Source organism: Hypomesus transpacificus, chromosome 16 (genome assembly GCF_021917145.1).
Source record: "Hypomesus transpacificus isolate Combined female chromosome 16, fHypTra1, whole genome shotgun sequence".
Lineage (NCBI taxonomy): Eukaryota > Metazoa > Chordata > Actinopteri > Osmeriformes > Osmeridae > Hypomesus > Hypomesus transpacificus.
In genome coordinates this window covers 5,761,802-5,784,566 of record NC_061075.1, presented here as the reverse complement: position 1 = coordinate 5,784,566, position 22,765 = coordinate 5,761,802, and the positions used below count along the sequence as shown (strand labels likewise).

At 42.3% G+C, this 22,765-nt stretch overlaps 1 protein-coding gene across 2 annotated transcripts in view; it reads right to left on the bottom strand.

Moving 5' to 3' along the window:
- The window catches only part of negr1 (neuronal growth regulator 1), a 218,204-nt gene that overhangs the window by 9,190 nt on the left and 186,249 nt on the right, over positions 1-22,765 (bottom strand). Inside the window, exon 7 of one of the 2 annotated variants that reach the window (XM_047036986.1) lies at positions 21,461-21,502. The exons of the other annotated variant lie outside the window; for it this stretch is intronic. Within the exon in view, the coding sequence (XP_046892942.1) occupies positions 21,461-21,502 (42 nt within the window). The remainder of the gene's footprint in view (positions 1-21,460; positions 21,503-22,765) is intronic. 2 annotated transcript variants of the gene reach the window in all.

The following is a 22,765-nucleotide window of genomic DNA, read 5'->3' as shown; positions in this document are numbered from 1 at the left end:
ATCGATATGACGTTTCCCACTCTCCCACAGTGAAACATAAAAAGCACAGGCACAACAAACACAAGACATTTCTTAAAACATAGCGTTACATATTCATATACAGCAGCATAAGCTCATAAAGCATAAAGCTTGCTGCGGCGTGTGATATTTGTAATGTACGGCCCGAGAACGTCTTGCAAATAAATGAGTCCTTGTCGGCTGAATCGATATCGCTCAACCAAGAACTCATCTGTGTGAAATAAAGGATCTTGGCAATCGCGAAGAACTCTATTGGTATGGAAAGCTAATCGAACTAGAATATGGCCGAATTCCAATACTCCCCCTTACCCCTTCCCCCTTCCCCTTAGTTTTGCGCGTTCCCGTGAGAGCTAGTGGTGTCCCAATACTCTTTGGGAGCTAGGGGAAGGGCTAAGACTAAGGGGTATACACCCTTTAAAACCAAGTAAGATCGGGAGCTTACTTAAAACCTAGGGCTATGTGAAAACTGCGCGACCGGTAACAATGGCGACCAGATCATCCAGAGAGTCCGCTAAATGTTATATTTTCGGCTTAATTTATTGATAAAAAAATTATGACAGTCTTGTTTTGTGTTATATTCAGTCATGAACATATATATTTGCAACCATTTTCCTAATTGAAACGTTTCTAAAAATCGCTAGTTTGGTACGCTAATGTTACAGTTCTGAATTGCACATCAGTCCCGCATTTCTTTGACCAGCATGTCTACAGTTCTAAGTAAACTCCATTAGCAGCGAATTTCGTTTAATATCAGTGCATAACACTACTTGCTTTGGAGATATCGATACGTGCTAGATGACGTACCTGTAACCAAGTGGCGTCCCATTTCCTAGGGCTATGTAGCCCTTACCCCTTACTTTCGAGGGCCAAGGGCTAGGGGTAAATTAAGGGTAAGGGGTAAGGGGTAGTATTGGGATTCGGCCTAAATCTCCTTGGTCAGCTGGGTCTCTCAAAAAGGGAGCTGCCCATTATTTTCCAGGGGTGTGGCAAGCTTATCCAGCTACACTTGCGTTAGCCTGCTCTGGAGCAGGTTAGTGCTAATTGATATGTTACTATGGTGATTTATCGAAAGTTGCTTCCACCAACCAAAAAGAGGGGCGTTTTTTTATCTTAGCCTGAAAATTAGCTCGCTAAACCGCTTAGCGAGCTACGACGAATACCCCGCTGTTAATGTTGGTGATTGGATGTGTGTAATAAGAAAATGATATTGCCGACTTGCCAAGCAGTCTCCTGCATGAACCAGCTTCGCTTATTGACTAAGGCTTGAATAAATAGTATACTGGAATACAGATTTAATTCAACAACAATTGACACCGCAACACAACTATTATACAAATACTATTTCTCATTCCAAGTATCTGACACCATGGGCGTCGCCACACTATAACTTGGGGGGGGGGGGGGGTCATGTCCCCCTCACTTAAAAAAAAAAGTAGTTTGGACCCCCCCACATTTGCAATCAAAATATTAGTGCATGACTGTTCAACTAGTCCAGCGTTTTTTCCATTGCTTCACAATCAAATCCGTTCCATTTTATCAGTTGGGGGAATATCCATAGCTATAGAAATCCACTCTGCGTTTTCCTGGTTTCTTACACAAACAGCCTCATCACGCATGCAGATCGAAGCGTCGCGCTTGCAGCTAGCACTTCAGACATCGACTGTTCAACAGACGTATGGAAGCCCATTTCCGCCAGTAAAAAAAAAATAAAAATATTTGAGAGATTTGTTTTCTGGTCATAAAATACGGTGGCCGAGTGTCAATGCTTAGCAAAAGCCAAAACACAAATGTAAGCACAAATGCAAAAATCACAACACAGCGGGGAAGTGAGCAACAATGGATGTTGACAATGAAACAATTGATATATTTAATAGCTAGTCTATTTTCGTGTGATACTGTCGGACTCCCTGCTGTGACACAGTGTAATGCTAAGGTTTCTAGAGCTAGCAAGTAGCTTTGTAATATCCCAGCGTCTAGTAGTGATGGGAAGTTCGTATCATTTTACTGATTCGGTTCTTTGAATCCCGTTCAGTAAAATGAACTAATCTATTTTCGAGTCATTCGTTCATTTCAACGGGGGGGGGGGGGGGGGGGGGGGGGGCTGTCCGTCCACTGCAAACACGTATCATATTCTCATGTAGGTTAGTGCATGACATGTGCACCAGCAGATAATATTTAAAAATAAATTCCTGCATTAAAATAATGTATCGTGACAGTTTGTATGATTTGGTAATTTATTATCACACTAGCATTTAATTATCACGGCAAACAATTACACTGCACTAAACTGTAAGTGTAAATGTAAAGTGATGACTTGAGCGAATATCATTCACGTTACAGTGGCCACGCTAAAGGGAATGAGGAAACAGTTTCCTCTACTACAAAATACAATGCGGGTCACGTGAAAAAAGGATCCAAAGACTCGTAGAACGACCGAGTCGGGAAATGAACGAATCGTTCCTCTAGCTACCAGTACAGAGCCTATGCAGGTCACGTGAAAAATGATCCAAAGACTCGTAGAAAGACCAAGTCGGGAAATGAACGAATTGTTCCCCTAGCTACCAGTACAGAGCCTAAGCAGGTCACGTGAAAAATGATCCAAAGACTCGTAGAAATGCAGAGTTGGGAAATGAATGAATCGTTCCTCAAGCTACCAGTACAGAGCCTATGCAGGTCACGTGAAAAATGATCCAAAGACTCGTACAGAGTACATGCCTTATTTCTCATGGGATTTTTTTTTACAAGTACACAAATCTTTTTTGCAAGTTAAAAATCGATTTTGCAAGTATGCAAATCTTTTTTGCAAGTACACAAATCTTTTTTGCAAGTTACAAATCGATTTTGCAAGTATACAAATCTTTTTGGCAAGTACACAAATCTTTTTTGCAAGTTACAAATCGTTTTTACAGAGCTCGCTCTCCTGGCACTAATTTCACGCCTACGCACACATCCTTTCTGGAAATGGTGTGCTGACCAAGCCCCTACCCTTGGTATTTAGCTCCTGTTTCATTTAGCTTCCAATCGCAGCTCGCCGTTACGAATATAAATGATTTTTCGGCGGCCATTATTGTTTTCAACTGGAATCGCCTAATAGCCGTGTTGGAGGCAGCCATGTTCGGTAAGTCCTATTTCTACACATTTTAAGCTAGAATCAATGATTGGGTTTGTGAAAGTACACTACCCTTGAATATAGGTTTGAGCACTTTGAGACCTTTAGATCGTGAGTTTGAAGTGACGGAAAAACGAACTCGAAAAGTAGCTAGCTTTTTCCCTCTGTGTAATTAGTGAATCATGTAGCATCTCGGCGAATTCATCAAAAAGGTAGAGGAGAGCTAGCCTGGCTCTGACCTCATACGTACTTCCGCTCAATTTGGATTTTGCTTCTGTACTACGTCTGGGAGTTTGACTTTGAAGTCGGTTTTCCGAAACACATTTTTTGTAGTTCCAATCAGTGAACAGAGGGAGTGGCTGAGAACGATGACGTTAATGTCGTGCACTTGTTTGAGTAGTTCAGCCGGAGCAAGAACATTCCTTGCTGAGTTTTGTTGGTGGCCATGATGACGTTCTGGCCCTCCTCCCCACGGGGTTCGGGAAAATTTAGATTTTCCAGCTACGGCAGCTAGCTCCGTTACAGTAGTGGTGAAAGAGTTGGCTAAGGCGAACGCTTGCGATTGGTTAAGGCAGATCAGAGTGGCTCTGGGCAGATCCAATAGTTTTAAACTTCAACAGAGGACCCGCCTTCAAGGAAGTTAACGCTTGTCAATGGAGCGATCCCAGACCCTCTGTACAAATGAAATATACGAGGGTCTGGTTAGGACCAGGCTAGAGGAGAGCAGCTTTTAGGAGAACAAGCGATTCCCCAAAGAGCTGTCGGCTCAGAATTTGCGCCAGGGAGACCGCATAGGCTTAGGCGGCAGCCATGTTTTGGTCGTGTCATGTTCATAAGTTCACCATTTTACAGTTCGGTCGACACCAAAAATGTGTAGGTTACCAAACCTCAAGGAGGGCAGCCTTTAGGAGATGTGGGACTTGTGCTTTTAGCCAGATGCTCCAATTATTTTTGTGATTTGTTGAAAACTTGCAAGTGGACTGAGACTGCGTCCCGGCAGTACATTGTTTTGACTTAGCCTCAGAGACAGACTCGGCTTGCTCACTGGCAGTGTGTAAACAATATTGTCGTTCACTCAGTTCAACGTCAGGAAGGGCTGCTTTTTGTAGACAAGAGCCTGCTGAAGATAGGGTTAGGGTTAGCCGTATATAGGATCTTTCAAAACAAGCCTATTTCATTCGTCATTTTCCAGAGAAAGAGACCTACGTTAGCCAGGCTAGTTTCACTCGGTCAGCCTATTTAAAGGTCTCTGATAGTCAGAATCACTGTTTACAGGCAAAGGTCGAGCTGGTCTTTTGTCAGATGTGTACATTTTGACCAGGTTAGAGCTAAAAACTCTTGCTACAGCCTGTGTTTTGAGTGACTTTGCATCAAGTTCAAGTATTGCCATTGCATTTCACAGTGAAAACTTAAGTCTGTGTCAAGTGTAGATGGGAAAAGCTTTATTTTTCCCCACTGACATGGACCTTATGTCCCCCTATGCAACAGAGCATAATGAGAGCAACAAGAGTGGATGCTGAGTGTAACAGAGGATGCAATAGAGAATGCTGAGGGCAACACAGACCCCTTGCTGGACTACCCCTCGCTACCTGGACAGCTTCTCTTCAGCCCGACAGGCGTTAGCAATAGGCCAGACTACTATTCATTTTCTAGCAATTTTTTGGGAAGCTTCCCTTCTAATGCAGACTACAGCTAGTCTAGCTATAGTCATTTGCTAAATAAAGTATGTTGATGTGTTTAGCATTTTTAGCAAAAAAAATAAAAATCGAAGAACAGGTTTAGCAAGGCAGCGAGAGAGGCTAAACGACTGTACTCTGAGAAACTGAAGCGTCAATTCTCTGCTAACGACTCTGCTTCTGTCTGGAGGGGGCTTAGGCAAATCACCAACTACAAGCCCAGAGCCCCCCACTCCACCAACGACTCCCGCCTGGCCAACGACCTGAACAAGTTCTACTGCAGATTTGAAAGACAATTGGACAGTCCTGAACTACCCCTTCCCGTTCAGGAGGCCTCCCCCCCCCCCTCTACAGTGACGACTATCTCCATTCAGGAGGGTGAAGTTAACAGACTGTTCAAGAGGCAGAACCCCCGCAAAGCAGCTGGGCCGGACTCTGTCTCTCCTGCCACCCTCAAGCACTGCGCTGACCAGCTGTCTCCTGTGTTTACAAACATCTTTAACACCTCCCTGGAGACATGCCATGTGCCAGCCTGTCTCAAGTCCTCCACCATCATCCCTGTGCCCAAAAAGCCAAGGCCAACAGGACTTAATGACTACAGACCCGTCGCCCTGACCTCTGTGGTAATGAAGTCGTTAAGCTGGGAACACAAGTCTCTGACTCCCGGTCCATCAGCACCGGATCTCCTCAGTGCTGCGTCCTTTCTCCTCTGCTCTTCTCCCTGTACACCAACAGCTGCACCTCGAGTCATCCGTCTGTCAAACTCTTGAAGTTTGCGGACGACACCACCCTCATTGGGCTCATCTCTGACGGGGACGAGTCTGACTACAGGTGGGAAGCTGACAACCTGGTGACCTGGTGTAGCCAGAACAACTTAGAGCTCAATGCTCTTAAGACAGTGGAGATGGTTGTGGACTTCAGGAAGAACACAGCCCCACTCACCCCCATCACCCTGAGTGACTCCCCAGTCAACACTGTGGAGTCCTTCCGCTTCCTGGGCACCATCCTCTCCCAGGACCTCAAGTGGGAACGGAACATCTGCTCCCTCACCAAAAAAGCACAACAGAGGATGTACTTCCTGCGGCAGCTGAAGAAATTCAACCTGCCAAAGACAATGATGGTGCACTTCTACACAGCCATCATTGAGTCCATCCTCACCTCCTCCATCACCACCTGGTACGCTGCTGCCACTGCCAAGGATAAGAGCAGACTGCAGCGTATCATCCGCACTGCTGAGAAGGTGATTGGCTGCAATCTGCCTTCCCTCGAGGATCTGCACACCTCGAGGTCCCTGAGGCGAGCGAGGAAGATTTGGGCCGACCCCTTCCACCCTGGACACTCCCTGTTCCAGCTACTCCCCTCCGGCAGAAGGCTGCGGTCCATCAAGACCAAAACCTCACACCACAAGAACAGTTTCTTCCCCTCCGCTGTTGGCCTCTTTAACAAGGCCAAGAACTCACACTGACTTAAAATCACAATCTGCACAATGACACCCTGCACATTGCACTAAAGTATCGTTTGCACTATCTGTATTTTTAGGTTAGATTGTTAATTAGGGCTACTTATATTTTATATTTTATTTTATATAATTTTTTATTCCCCTTAGAATTAGCTAGACCCCCCTTAGTATTAGCTAGTCTTTGCTCCATTTGTATAGTTAGTCCACATATTTAAGTTCCAATATTCCTATATGTTTAATGTATGCATCTCCCTGCCAAAGTAAATTCCTTGTTTGTGCAAACATTCATGGCGAATAAAATCCCTTCTGATTCTGATTGTATCTATGCTAGATACAGGAGACGTTAGCATTGCTAATAACTGTTAGCGACAAAATCATACTGTAGCCTACTTAAAGCTTGCAGTTGCGATGAGCGTACGGTCGGAACAGCACATATTTTCTGGTTCAGCTTCTTAGAAAATCCTGCTTGAAATTGTCCAAGGTTGATAACACTGTCTGTGGTGAAATGTTCAGAGCAAATCTATAATTGCGTGTCGAACTTCGCCGGGATCTTCTCATAAACAGCAGCCATGCCTGTCGAATGTTTGGGTCCTTAGTAAGACTATAAGTGTGAACACAGCATTTACGACCGTGGTCCATTTTCAATATCCTTGTTATTGCTTAGAAGTAGCCTACAGAGCAGCGCGCAGCTAAACTAGCATCGGAGATCTACGCTCCCTCGGACTGGGCAGGAACACCAGTGAGTGGGCTGGATGTACATTTTTGGGCGTGACAAAGATACAGACCAGGTAAAATCGGTTTTGCAATCAATCGCCCCTTTAAACCAAATCGACTGCTCTGTCCAGTACATCAGAGTTCCTTCGGGAGCGTCTTTGCTACCATTGCCACCAATGTAAAAACACATTCTGTGTTTAATGTAATGCAAGTTAGTAGGGGTGGAACGGTACACTGAAGTCACGGTTCAGTTGGTACCGCGGTTCAGACATCACGGTTCGGTACGAGTTCGGTACAATGGGGGGAAAAGCAAAACAAAAATGCAGAAGCAGGGCTCCAGACTAACTACTGTACATGCAAGTCTTAGCTAAATGTATGATGCGCTTGTCGATCAGTCCTCCTACACCACGACACGATAGGCTACTAGCTGAGCAACAGCGCAAACACAGGCAGGGATACAGTAGCAGCAACGCCGGCACTGGTCCCTTACATATACAACAAAACACGGACGTTGATGGAGCGCGAGTTGTCAGCTGCACCCTCCGTTTCATTAACGACTGATGGTTGGACTTGTGCTACCGAAAGCTACCTCACGGTGACTGCTCATTTTATTGACTGAGTGTTGTTCTGTGTACCTGACAAATAAAAGACTTGAACTTGATTTGGAATAGACGAACCGGCCTTGGGCAAAAGAAGGCCGGCCAACCGTGTCTCTCAATCTTCTGCAGACATTTTATTAGTAGGCTAGTTAAAACAATTATAAGGCAAGTGGTACTTCGGCCCCGAAGTGTCTCAGCCCACCGGGAATGCTCCCGATGGCCATTCGCTACTTTTACACGGCACCACTGCTCTCATCAGACGGCACCCCAGGGTGCCGCAGCACCCTGGTTGGGAAACACTGGGCTAAGACAGTGTACTGCAAGGGGCAAGGTCACAGGTTCAAATCCGGCCGCAGTATTTTGGCCAGTCATAATTTTGATTATCTGTTTAGTTCAGAGGTCGCCAACCTGTCGATCGCGATCGACGTGTCGATCTCGGAGACTTTCCCTGTCGATCTCCAAAATAATTTCAGAAATACTGATCTCCGACTAATTCATGAACGCGGAGGATTCTTAAACTGAACGCGTGTTCTCTTGTACCTGGATTTGCATATTGGCCTGTGCGTGTTGCAAAGCAATTCACCGACAGAATAAATGGGCGTTTTTTCCCGAAGACGACCTTTGAGAGACCTGCTATCCCAGGATACCTGTGGGCGTGGTTGCCGTTGGTTTGTTTATTTACCCGGCCGTGTTGTCCACATAGTGTTAGCAAGCATGGCAGAGGCACCACGAAAGAGGGCGAAAAACTACAGTTTCCATCATGAATGGGAGGAGGAATTCATCTTTACCTTGGTAAAAGACAAGAGTGTGTGTATGTTGTGCCACCAGCCACAGGCACTGTCTAAGCGAGGGAATTTGGAGCGGCACCACAACACTAACCATCCGAAATTCAAAGACTGCTATCCACCAAAGAGCGCAATCCGCGCCAAAAAAGTTCAGGAGCTGAAAGTGGAGTTGAAGGCTCAACAGTCGCTTTTCTCACAACCTACGTCTCAAAGTAAGGCTGCAACTGAGGCGTCATTTCGTATTAGCCACATTTTGGCTAAACACAAGAGACCTTTTACAGATGGGGATTTGTTTAAGGAACTATTGACCGTCACCGCAGAGACTGTTTGCAGCACCTTCAAAAACAAAGAGGACATAAAAGCTGCATTCCGTGCTGTGCCTCTTGGTCCTACAACAGTGACACGAAGGATCGAGTTACTGTCGGATAACGTTGGTCAACAGGTGTTGGAGGACTTGTCACTCTGTGAATATTTTTCACTGCAGTTTGATGAATCGCTGGATGTAATGGACACGGCTCAGCTTGTTGTATTTGTCAGAATGGCTTTCCAGGACTTTACAACAAAGGAGGACTTCCTCACTCTTCTCCAATTAAAAGAGAGAACGAGAGGTGAGGATATTTACAACGTTTTTAAAAGCTATGTCCGTGAAAAGAACATCCCCATTCAGAAACTGGTGGCAATCACTACCGATGGGGCACCGGCAATGTGCGGTGTGCACGCTGGTTTTATAGCACTGTGCCGTAATGATCCGGATTTCCCCGACTTCATGAAGTATCACTGTGTGATTCATCAGCAAGCCTTGGCTGGGAAAGTTGTGGACTTTTCTCATGTCATGTCACTGGTGGTCAAAGTGGTAAACTCGATTCGAGCAAAAGCGCTTCAGCATCGCTTATTCAAGGCGTTATTGGATGAGCTCGATTCGGCGTATGGAGACCTGCTTCTGCATGCTGATGTCAGGTGGTTGAGTCGCGGAAAAGTGCTGCAGCGATTTGTTGACTTGCTGCCTGAGATTAAGACGTTTCTGTCGAAAAGGAACGAGGAGCACGAGGAACTTTCAACGGATGCGTGGCTACTGGACCTGGGGTTTCTGACGGACCTAACCGGAAAACTGAACTCGCTCAACCACGAACTCCAGGGAAAAGACCGGCACCTCCTCCACATGATCAGCGCAGTGAATGCGTTCAAGGCCAAACTCTGTGTCTGGACCACGAATCTGAGGAAAGGGACGCTGACACACTTTACAAACCTGGAAAAAATGTCACAGTCCATCAAAGACTTCTGACTTTCACCCTGAGCAGTACTGTGTGCACCTGGACAAACTGGCAGCGGAGTTCAGTCGACGTTTTGGTGAGTTAGAAATCATGAAGGATATTGCTGCATTTCTTTCAAACCCATTCCTGCCTATTAATACAGAGGAGGTTGCAGACCAATTCGAGAAAGCATTTGCTTTGCCAAGTGGAGTGGACATGGAGATGCTTGATTTGCAAAATGACATTGAGCTGAAAGCCAGGTCAAGGGACAGTGACTTTTGGGGACTTGTCAGCCGAGAGAAGTTTCCTCTCCTCAGTGCATGTGCACTAAAAGTGAGTGCCTACTTTGGATCGACCTACCTCTGTGAAATGGCATTTTCACAGATGAAAATCACCAAATCCAAGTACAGGAGCCGGCTTACTGACAGACACCTCACAGACTGCCTCAGACTGGCTGTCTCTGCTTATGAGCCAAACTACAAGGCACTCACAGACAGTGTTCAGTCACAGCCATCACACTGACTTGTCACATGAGAAATTTGTCAGTGTTGTGTTGTAACTTCAGTTTATAAATAAAACCGTTCATATCCAGCCTGCTCATTGCAAAAGTGTTTTTTCTTGTTCATATTGTTCACAAAGTGTTTGATTTCATTCAATTACAATAAGGCCAAATATAAAGTTAAGTTGTAAGTTCAGTCTGGAGTCTGTTCTGTCTCTCAACGCCTCAATAGGTAGATCTTCGGGTCACCAAGGCAAAGGTCGGTGATCTTTGGCCTAAAAAGGTTGGTGACCACTGCTTTAGTTGAACAGGACCTAAGCCAGGACACATCCCCACTGATGCTAGGCATGATTTGAAACTCCCTTCCATGACAAATTATGACACTCCAAACAACCTTTTAAAAAAACTATAAGTAAGTTATTCTTTACAGCAGCAACCCAGTCATCCCATTGTCCCATTTTCATAGGAAATGTAGAAGCAGTTTCAACTTTGGCTAAATCTAACAACGCTTACCACAGGAGAAAAGCTTACTTTTTTATACAGTTACTGAACATGACACTATTCAACACTGAGAATAGCTCAATGGGCTGGGATGGTGACCTGTAAAGTACACGGTAGTAGGTTGGAATCCAACCATTATCTTTTGTCCTGTCATCATTTTGATTGTCTGTTTAGTTAAACAGGATGACATTATTCTGAAATACCATGCACAATTTCATGCAATTTCACCTTGAAATGTCAACCGTTTCTTAACCTTTATCCCAAAGTTGACCAAAACTAATACTCTGCCCTTTCTATTCATACAATTTCAACAGTTGGTGGGTAGCAGAGAGGATAGAGAGACTGATTTGTAACCTTATGCTCATGAGTTCAAATCCCCATTCAGCCTGTTGTTGGCCAAACATGAAGTAGTTTTGCTCTTTTGTTGTCCAACTCTCGATCTTCTACAGTGTACATGTTTATAATTTTTTGCGGAGGAACCCACATTGCGGCTTGCAGCTATATTTATTATTATTATTATCATTACATATCTTTTCCCATTGAAGTCTATGGCAGCCCCTAGAACCGTATGGTAAAAAGTTGTGAAATTTGGCACAGTCTTTGAGGACAGTCCCCTCTTTATTTTCACCAAGTTTCATGTCTCCCATTGGAGCACTCTAGCGCCACCACAGGTCAAAGTTGGACTTGAGATTTACACACAACTTTTGAACCTTATGACCGATTTTCAAAAATGAGGTACCGTTGGATTCCTTCAAGACGAGTTCAACACCTTAGACAAGACGCTATAGAATACATTCATTGACAGAGCCAGAGAGATTTACAGACTTAGCAAGCGGTTGCCTTGGAGATGTTGACATGGCGTCTGCTCCAGATTCGTCGTGTTTGATTTGGGATTTTCCTACGTTTTGTTATATTATATAAAAAAATGAATATGGACTTTCGACAGATCTACCAACACCTTTGTAAGCAAAGATTTGTTAAAACGTTTGTTAACCGAGACCGTAGGTCGAGGTCAACAAGAAGTCCACATTTACAGTTTGTCGTATTACCAGACTTGGTAGCCACCTGTTTGTTTACTACTGTACACCAATTTGCACCGAACATTGCTCTGCTCTTTGTCGGATTTCAAAAAGCCAAACAACTTCCAAATAACTGAAGAAGACGAACCCTTTTTATCAATAATTTTTCATTGGAAGTTGCTCCCTCGCCATGGCTATCGCTGCCACTGTTTTTGGCAGTAAGACTAGATTTTCTGCGGTTAACATTAGCTACTCCACTCGAGGTGCTCAGTGACTCAGTGTATTTTAGTGACCGTGGGCTACCATTTCTACGCAACTTCCTGCTGCATCACAGAAATTAAATGGACTGCTGTTCCTAATTATTCTCTATCGACATTATCGATATTATTGAAAATTAATTAATATTACGATATCTTTAACGAGGGAAGTCATTACTTCGATAGTTATTTTTTATCGATTTATCGCCCAGCCCTATTGTGAACACTCACTGCCAGTGAAACACAGGAAAAAAGCTAGAGCTTTTTTGTCAAGTGGTTCCGGTAGCTCGCTATAGTAAAAAAAAAAAACCCACGGCTGTCAACCTGTTTGAATGGTTTCCAGCAGGACAGACAGCAGCAGTGCACCATCTCGATTCACGAATGTTTTCGGTATATTAACACATAATGTCAAGTGGTTACTGGTGTGTTGTATCTAGTGATGGGGGAAACAAAGCTTTCCGAAGCAACGAGCTATTTGACACAACTGTCTCGAAAAAATATCGCTTTTTCGAAGCGTTTGATACATCTTCTCCATAGGTCAGTTTATGGTATGGCGACTGTATCGAGCGAAGGAAGGAATCAAGTGATTCCTCGAGATGTTGGTCTCACAATCGTCATTGACAACTTAATAAAGGTTGTGTGACAAATGTTTCGATTTGCAAGGTTCAAAAATATGTTATCATATATCTTGTTGTATTATAAACAACGTAACGTCTTTGCTACTTTACGTTTACAACATTTATTTTTAGGTTCTTATAACACAAATTACACAAAGTGCCCAACTGAGTATGGCTTTGTGGTAAGAGCGCAGCCTCTCACTCAGACAAAGTGAGATCGCATCCGCTCATTCCGTTTTAGTGGAAGTATATGCTAAGTGAATACATTATTATATGATAATGTAAACTAGCAATTAAGGTTTTGGAACATGCTTTTGCAACCGGGAAAGGGATGGCCACATTTGAAGGCTGGTAAAACTAGAGAAATAGGCTATGTAGGCTATGTGCTTGTGTACGATCTCATATCTGTATCTATCTCTGTCTATCTAGCTCTGGCAATCTATCTGTATCTCTGGCTCTGTCAATGAATGTATTCTATAGTGTCCGTAAATAGGCCTATGTCTCCTCTCTATAACCTACGAATATTAGTGATTTCCGATGTATTTTAAGCGTTTGAATAAAACGCTGTTTGTCTCAACTGCTCGTGTGACGTCCGATGCGACTTTTATCACGTGGTTTTTGCCCATTTGAAGCCACGCTAGATACATTTGTATTGGTACTAATTGTTTAGAAAGGTCGATACCGCTTCGTGAGCACGGTATCGAGCATAACATCACTAGTTATATCATGTATGTCTTATACTTTATTAACATGTATGTATTACATTAATTTATAATACATAACGCAATATTGTGAAGCAGAGCTGGAAATGACTATGCAAGCTACCATACTGTACGAATTGTACATACCAAACAGTAGCCAAATGAGGACTATATTGTTCCACTTAACGTTTAACCTTCGACTGTTGAAGTAAATGGGACTTGTTAAACGTTTTTTATTCATCAGCCCACTTACAATTCACCACATTAACAACACTTATTTGTAGTACTTGATTTAAGTTGAATCTAACCATTATCACCAGCAACTGTTCAAAAGAAAAAAATAGAACAGAATATACAAGACAACCAACTGCATTCAATAAAATATTTTATTGTACAGTATGTCCAGTGTTCTTCCACTCCTTATGTTTGTAGTGATAAGATGATCTAAATGTCGGCTGTTCACAAACCTGAGACCGCAGTAGTAGATGCATCTAGTTGAGCTAACTAGCTAGTGAGTGGAACTGAAATTCCTGCCGAGCGTTGAGGGCTAGCTGGACCTAAGGCTTAATCTGCAATTCATTGTTGCTAGCTCTAATCAGATGTAGCCTACTATAGGCTAATAAGAGCAGACTCTGTAAACTTTGTAAGCCAACGAACACCAATAATTAGAACCAGAGCCATATAAAATGGTTCTGACTAGAACTAATTTGACAGACTATTAATAAACCAATGAATTTCTGGTTATGATACATGTGCTCTCTAGCTAGCTACAGTATGTGTTGCTTAGCTCTACGTTAGATACACCTACAGTCTAGCTCTAACTGCATTTCGAATCTAACAAGCTATAATCTTACGATAAATTTGATCTAAAGATGGCTATATGAAATACTACAAATAACAGTTGATATGTGGTGGTTGAAATACGAAAAAATGCAGGATTTTTATCAATTTACCAGCTAACTTGTTTCGGAGACACTGAAAATGAATGGGGTTCAACGGTGGAAAATAGTGATGTGTCGTTCGTGAACGATTCGTTCATTTTGAAAGAATCCTTATAAGGACTCTGGAGTAACGAGTCCTCTCAACGAGTGATTCGTTCATTTCCCGACTCGGTCTTTCTACGAGTCTTTGGACAATTTTTCATGCTACCTGCATAGCCTCTGTAGATAAAGGAAACGAACGATTCGTTCATTTCCCGACTCGGTCTTTCTACGAGTCTTTGGATCATTTTTCACGTGACCTGCATAGGCTCCGTAGCTAGAGGAAACGAACGATTCGTTCATTTTCCGACTCGGTCTTTCTACGAGTCTTTGGATCATTTTTCACGTGACCTGCACAGGCTCTGTAGCTAGAAGAAACCATAGAGTTAGTATAACTAGAGTAAGCTACTTTTGTCTTCCAAGATGGCGTCCCCATTTATTTCTATGAAAAGTGCTCAGTGGCGCAGTGAGGCAAGCGAGAGTGCGAGAACGGGCGCGGCCATATTTCCACTTCCGTGTCCTCCGGTCTAGCTTTAAACAGTGGCTGTTTATCAATCCGAAGAACGCTGAGAACGCAAGTACATTCTTTTGAAGAACGTTCTGGCAAGCGTCCTTGCGAGAATGGTCTTGCAAGGACGGAGAATGAATTGAGATGGTTAGGGTTTTCCTGGACTCGCAGCATTATGATAACACTGACTAACTACAAAAACTAGATAACAAAGCTATAAAATGGGCCGTCTACCTGTAATTTTACGTTTTCTGTAGCCCTTGCTAACTTACAGTACCTAATGTTAACAAGTGTCTGCACTGCACTGAGATGCTAGCTAGGTTATCGACAAGTCAGAGCAAATTTACAAATTAGCCGTTTCATCAATAAAATAAGAACATTTTCAGCGACTGAACTGCCTATTTTTCGTCACATTTTAATTCAGATGCTGATTTACACGTACCGTTTAGCTGAAATATGAAAAGTAAAAAATTACAGTTGTGAGGTTTGTCCGCCTCGCTTGATATCTTGCAATGACTTCTGGGAAATCAGAAGCGTTCTCGCTGGTCAAGTCACCATCCGATGCATCCTCGATAAAAGGGGCGGATCAGGAACATTTTCGGGTATTTTTGGAGTTCTTGGTGACTTGTGTTCTTTGGATTGGAACCGTACTTGGGCAATAAAAGATGACGTCAAACGAGTTCGCAAGAACACTAGAATGGAAAAAAACGTGGATTGATAAACAGCCAGTGGCTCTTTTTTTCCCTAGCTCCGAGACCTCGTGCACGCTTGCAACTAGCTGTACACGTCATACTTTGCGACAACCAGTCGCGAGCATAGATTTATATGGTTACGAGCGTGTGAGCTAAGGCAGAATCTATGGGTAGAAAGTCCGATAAGAATCAGAGACATGATGCCCCTAACGGAAATGTATTCTGTCACTGTATAGTATTCCTTCTACTTGTTTTTTAGAAATAGGCTATAGGGCTAAATATAGGGCTATTCTAGATGGAACTCATCACATTTGTTGCTTTTTTTTTTCGTGATATGAGTATTATTTCCAAAGCATTGTATTGGATGAAATAAACTGTTAACATGAACAGCTCCGTCGTTGTTCTTGCCAGGCAAAGAAAGCTTGGTTATTTTGGTAACCGAAATCTTCCATAATGCAGACTTACCATAGCTTACTGTCAACTTTATATTCAAACGAAATGCCACGAAATTCACACTGCCTTCAATTTCACATCAGTGTCGAAATGCGCCCTGTGTTTTATATGTTCAACCTAGAAAACCAAACGTCTATTAATGGATATAACGTGATCTAACAAGACTTGATGACTTGATAATGTAATAAATAAAAGCTTGAGAAGTGCGTATAAAATATACTTTATTGAACATTTGCCTTTGAAAGGGGCATATTCATAGAACCATATAGGCTACAAGACGTTACCATCAGATGTAAGTGGGGGTGAAACATAGTCACTGAGGACCTTCATTGTCTCACAAAAGCAGTCTGGCACGATCAAAAAAAGAATAATGGGTGTGTTCAACAAAAGCTTCTGAGGGCAAGACTAATATTATTTAAATATATATCATTTCCTTTTGTGGTTAACAGTTAAAGTATTAATCTTCGTCTTTGCTCCAGATAGACATGTCAACAATCTATGCTCGCGCATAATGTACTTGCCATCATGTCATGAACGTTTTTACGAAAAATCAAATCTGTTTTAAAATAACGGGAATAAACTATATGAACAACATTTCATGTATGTGTGACAACGATTTGCTAAACTTGCTACAACAAGGCAGGCAACTCAAGCCATTTCTCCCTGTGCTCATTCAATATAAGTCTATGGCTGATTCAGCTCAATGTAAATCGGCTATCGGCCAATGTGAACTTTTGTGCTCGTGCCCTGTTAGTATCCGCAAGCACATTTGCAGGCAACTTTTATTGACGTAAGCAAATAAATGGGGTGCTAGTTTACCCATTTCGGATTGGTCTCAAACTTAGCAAAAATTGGGAAAAATTATTCTATGAAAAAGCTAGTAGTATGAGCCAGGTTCGAGAATCCAACAAAAATTATTGGGGGAGATAGTTTTGTAAATGTTGACTGGAGTTAATTCATTTCAGCCTAGACCGTACAATGGAAGTAACGTTAAATTGAATTCAACCAACGCAATCGCTAAGACAGTCTGGCTAGTAGTAATAGAAGCCTACAATTTACCGGGGCAGCTTCTCTACACAGCAGGGCTATATCGCATTTTGCCTTTTTACTGACAATGATTGCAACCACTGACATTTTTATGAATTAGTGATTTTCCCCTAAATAAATGTCAAGCTTATTTACGTTTTTGGGGGCATATTTTCAGTTAGCAGATGGTACTATTTGAATTGCGATTCCATCTGAGATAGCTACTGCTGGTAACGTCGTTGTTAAAATAAGCTTCAAATGGGGTTCTTCATTAATGAATGAATGCAAAATGAGTAGGCTAAATGCCTGTAAATATCACGAGAAGGGAAAAACTTACAACGGCCGGGTTTCCCAGATTCGTTAAGAAACTCTTAACTGATCTAAGAGCGTTCTAGAGCGCTCTTCGAACGTTCTTAAGAAGTTCTTGGCGTTAAGAGCTTCCAGTGTTTCCCCTATGTTGACCGCGGCCCGCCACGGTTACATTTCTGCCGCCACGGTATCAGAATTAGAGCTGTACAAAATTTTAGGCCGTCTATCAGCCGCGCATGTCGGAGAATGGCACAGACGCGCTTCACAGCGCAGTTGAGATTGCGCGTGTGCGTTCTTGAGAACTGAAAGTCGTATAACTTATGTTGTCAGTTCATTTAAGCCTGTTATTGTATTAGTCTATAGTTCTTGCAAATTTAAATTAAGTTAACTGGTGATTTTCGTTGTTTGTATCCTTCCCCTGCTAGCGAAATTGCGCGTCTGTTGATTCGATAGCGATTGCTGCCCCTTGCTCACGTTTGTATTTTAGGTGCATTGTTATGCTTAAGTAGCCTAGATTTCATGAATAAATAGTGGGTATATTGTTATTATTTGCTACAGAATGCTTAGCCTATCAAGATCAAATGAAGCAGACAGTGTACATGCTTCCGAGTGGCCTACCTTAATCTGTAGGATAGGCCACTGCATTTAAAATAAGTTGTTACGTCAATTATTAATTGGCAGTATTTATGCCATTTAGAACATACTGTAAGGTGTCTTTAAGTATGCTAATTTTATTTCTTCAGGGGAAATAAGACGAAAATAAGTGCAATATTACATAAGCTATTAGACTATTACATCAAACTGCTCCGAAATATAGGGTAGCACTTTGTTTTGGCCGGGGGTGGGGGGTGGCCGGGGTAGACCTGACCTGCCCCCACTGCTAAAAAAAATCCTAGGAGCAACACTGGCTTCATTACGAATCTGGGAAACCTGGCCAATGATGTTTAAATCATAGAGATTAGGTACATTTTTACACCGGTATGCCAAATGTATTCGTTTTGATTCAACTATGAGGTTGCTAATCACCATTCCCTCTTGCAGGGGAAGTAACAACTTTGTTGCACAAGCATTCTTTGTTAGCTACAAACTTCTGCTGGGCGTCTAGCATATGGTCTAGCTGGCTAATTGTTACTTAGTGACAACTTTGTTGCAGGAGCATTCTTTGTACATTGCCAGCTAACAATGTCCGGTAGGCTTCTTCGCTATCAATAATGATGTCACTATAAATAATGATGTCGCTATAAATAATGATGTTAAACCGAGACCACTAAGCCCCAAAGAAAATGTATGGTCAAAGAAACAAAAGAAAGGTTTGAGGTTACTCTGAAAATTATAAATAAAATAGGCTAATGTAATAATAAAACTGTTAAATCCTTCTCTAACTAGGCTCCTCTATCTTGCATAATGAAACTACGTTTTTTAAGTAATCAATAAGCCTGCGCTTGCCCTCATTACTCAAATGATGCCGATCAGGGCAGTAAAATTACAAAATTGGACGCGAGTGTCTCAGAAATAATATAGAGCTATTTGTCTTCAAGGCCAACCAATGAGAATATTGTGAATAAAAGCAACACAGACACAGGCGGCAAATAAACAGGCAGATGTTAGCCTTGCATTGTTTGAAAAAGAAGCGGGAAGCCATCTAAGAGGCAGATGTTGGATCATATCACACCATGGAAAACCAAAGTCGTCCGCACGTCTGGATCGTTGGCAGCTCGTTGGTCTACTGGCTTGCGCGGCACGTGGAGGACTGCCATATTGAATGGGTAGGGGTGAGGGGCATGAAGAGGGCAGACCTTGTGCCTAAGCTCCGTGGCATGCTTCCCAGCCCGGACATAAGGGTGCTCCACGTCGGGGGAAACAACCTCAGCCAAGTGACCGGGCTAGACCTGACGAGGCGAATGAAGTGAGACCTGGGGACCATCATGGAGATGTTCCCAAACACTGCTGGTGTTTTCGGATATCCTGGAACGCTGAGTCTGGAGGTATCAGAGGAGCGCCAGCGCTTCTGGTATCGACAAGGCAAGACGTCGAGTCAACGCAGCGGTGTCTAGCTTCCTGGCCGACCGTGGGATGGGGAGCATTCAACACCTCCAAATACGACACGGTTTCGTGTGGATGTACCGACCCGACGCTGTCCACCTCGATCACGTTGGAAACAATGTGTTCTTGGGAAGCATCCAAGACTGTCTCTGACGACTCCTGTGCTAGCCACAGCGTACACAACAACAGCTCTTTTAAGAGCCACCCAAAATGTAAAAGAAAGCAATTAGACCGTTAAAAGTGCCGTTGTAATTTTACAACTACAGGGTCTTACAGGGTTAAATGGTACCATCTTTACATCTTTGAAGTGTGTCATAAAAAGCTGCGTCACGTGGCTACATTGCGAGCTCATCCGACGGTGTCCGGTAGGCTACTCTAAATAGCAAGCAACTCTCCATTCATATGTCTCTGAGCTTGCTTTAAAATAACAGAAAACATAAATATATTGACGTTGATACATGTAGATGGTTTTATGAATCAATATGTCCTACCACCTGAGAAACACTGTCCTACACATAATTAGAAAAATGCAATATTAGACGTCCCATAGCCTACAACCTCATAACCAAGTGCTAAGGAGTTGAAGAAGCAGATACTGTGTCTTCCTCTTGTTGGGCAACCAACAAGTTGTTTATATCTGATTACAATTTACTTTCTAAGTTTCCTATGGCAGTGCATCTTCATGAGCTACATTTGGCCTCCTTCTCTTCCAACCAACTAGTAACACTACTCCTTCATCTGAGTGATACATGTAACTTTTACAAATCTTTGATGGATTCACACCAAACTTGCCACGTGTACTCGGACCCCTGTTCTGTAAAATGCCTAAAATGTTTTTTTTTCATAATTTTATCGGCTTGGCCCCCTCATTGCTACTTGCAGCTACATTTATTACAATTATTGTTACCGCTAATGTCTTAACATAAGAACTCTGATTACCTGTCTACGGGTAATGGTTATGTGGTGAAGCAAATGCACGTCATAGAATTCAATTTAATTTGTTGTCATAATTTTTGCATAGGCTATACATATAAATCTTATTTAGGTTCTAACCGTCTAAATTACATATCTGTGCAAGGAGTCCTTGCAACATCTGCTGAATTGAACAGGAAGAAAATAGCTTTAAACTAGTTTTTCTCGGTGTGATTAAAAAAACAACAATATATTTCTAGAATAGGTCAAGAAAACAGGAACCTGGAATTTGATTGTGTGCGAAAATACATATATTTTTCTCTTCACTGCAGTGAAATGACACCCTGTCTGAAAGCATGAAAAGGTCAATAATCTTTCAAGGGGGATTTCTCTGCTGGAGCATTCAAGGTTTACCAACATTCATATGCGTATCTTCAACTATTTTCACATTTTCACACAAACACATAATTTGAAAGCTTACAATCTGCACTTTCACAATATGTAAACAACTGAGAATTTACCTTGGCTGACAACGATCCCTTTTCAAAATAACGTGTCACATATGGTAATTCTGCAAACATGAATTTGTGCACGAATAGTATTAAGCAAAAATAGTGTAACCAGTGGAAGAGATTACATTCCGTGACTTACTTAAAAAAGAGAGGGAGAAAATACAGCTTCTGTAAAGAGATTACGCAAAGCTATACTTTAGGAGCAGCAGTCAAATAGAAAAACAAGAGCGACATTGACAAAAGCATCAACAGCAGAACAGGTTGAGAGGGGCAGCAGAGCCACAGCCAGCTGTTCAAGAAGAGATGGGAGAAATTGATAGAAAGAAATCAGGGGGGGGAAACAGTCAGAGAGTAAGGGATGAGAGAGAGAGACGGATATACTGAGACAGATTACACTGCAAACAACACAAAAACAGGGGTCATCTCACCCTACATCCTGCTTTACATGCAGACTGCACTTAGCTAGCATAGAGGAGAAGGAAGAAAAGGAGATGAGGAAGCCAAGAAAGGAAAGCCATCAGCATCAGCTTCATTAGAATGGCATCAGTCTCATCAGCCAAAGTCACTTTTCTACTGCACTCTACAAGGGTAACGAGTGGAGGGGCTGTGTGTGCAATGATAAGGGCTGCTCACAGAAGACACAAAACAATCCCAAGTAAATTAACTGATAAAAGGAAGACATACAGTGAAGCTGAAACCCGGGCAGGCATCGCAGCCAATTAATATCAAATAATTGAGATGGAGGAGGAGTTTGGTCAGGTTAGTGTTGAGAATATCGAATCCCTTTGCTGGTTGTGTACAGCATGGTGACATATACTGACCTGGGCTTGAGACAGCACTAGTTGTGGTAGGTTCAATAATTGCTACAGGAAAAAGGGGGAGAGGGAAAAAAGAGGACATTCATGTATTATTAACAGAATGGAGACAAAAAAAGAAAATGAAAACATGCAAGGAGAAAGGACAGGGAAATGATGACCAAACAATATTCATGCGTAAGGACTGGCATCTTATCATTGGGAGGTTCCTAACTACTTACTAACCTCGACTGTTCGGACTGTTTATTATATGGCATTTTTCGCTTTTTTCATTTTGTAAATGAAAATAAATGGTAGGCTAATTGTAGCTAGCTCTCAAGTCTTCTCACAGTGTGTTTCAGGTGTTGCCTAGCACCCAATGCTTTTGAGAGAAAGCGGACAAGACGGTTCTGCTAAAATGGCTTTAATTCCAACACAAATAACAACTTTTTTTGAAAGTTAACAATTTCTTAGTCGCCGTTGATGTCTTCAGTATTGTCTGAATAGTAAAACTCAGCTGACTCCTCAATTTCACTCATTTTGAAGATGTCAGAAGACGTCAGAGCAGGGCAATAATAATCCGTATCAGACCGCTGACCGGTGATGAGGTCAAAATGTGGCTGGCATGACTACCCATTAGCCAATTAGAACGCTCGTACTGTCGTTGCCATATAATAATTATGCTTTATGGAAAAAAAACTCCCCCACCAGATTAAAAAATGTATCAGGCATCTTTAGGGGGTTAGAACTTTTTCCACAAAATCCAAAAGGTTAGAGCAGTGAACAGAGACGGGGTTTTTTGAGGGAACCCTGTCCCATTCTGATTAACTTATGAATTAATTTCTGACTGAGCCACTAGGGGAATTAAGGAAATGTAAACATTTTGCAATGTGTGTGCATCTGGGTTTTTGTCTAAGAAGGCTGCAATGTACACCCTAATACAATATAACACATCAGTAATCATAATTTGTAAGTTTAATGATTTATTATTAACTTAGATACATTTACAAGACATTTACTTTTTATCTTAACTATACATAGACTAGCATTAGCATAAGATTAGTTGTAGTATCTAATACTACATAAACATCTCTACATAACCATGGGAGAAATATAAAGAAGGATCATCCCTCAAATTCAGAGGAATTATTAGCAAAATGGTAGCTGACCCATAACATTAAATGGGAGATGAGATCAAATAATGCTACTGTTTTGCAAACACAATGCATAATCCAAAGTATACACCTCCTCCACAAAGGAGGAGTTTATCAGTCACCAGAGAAACTTGTAGCCATTATGATTGTTTATGTTTACTTCTTTTACATACAAAAA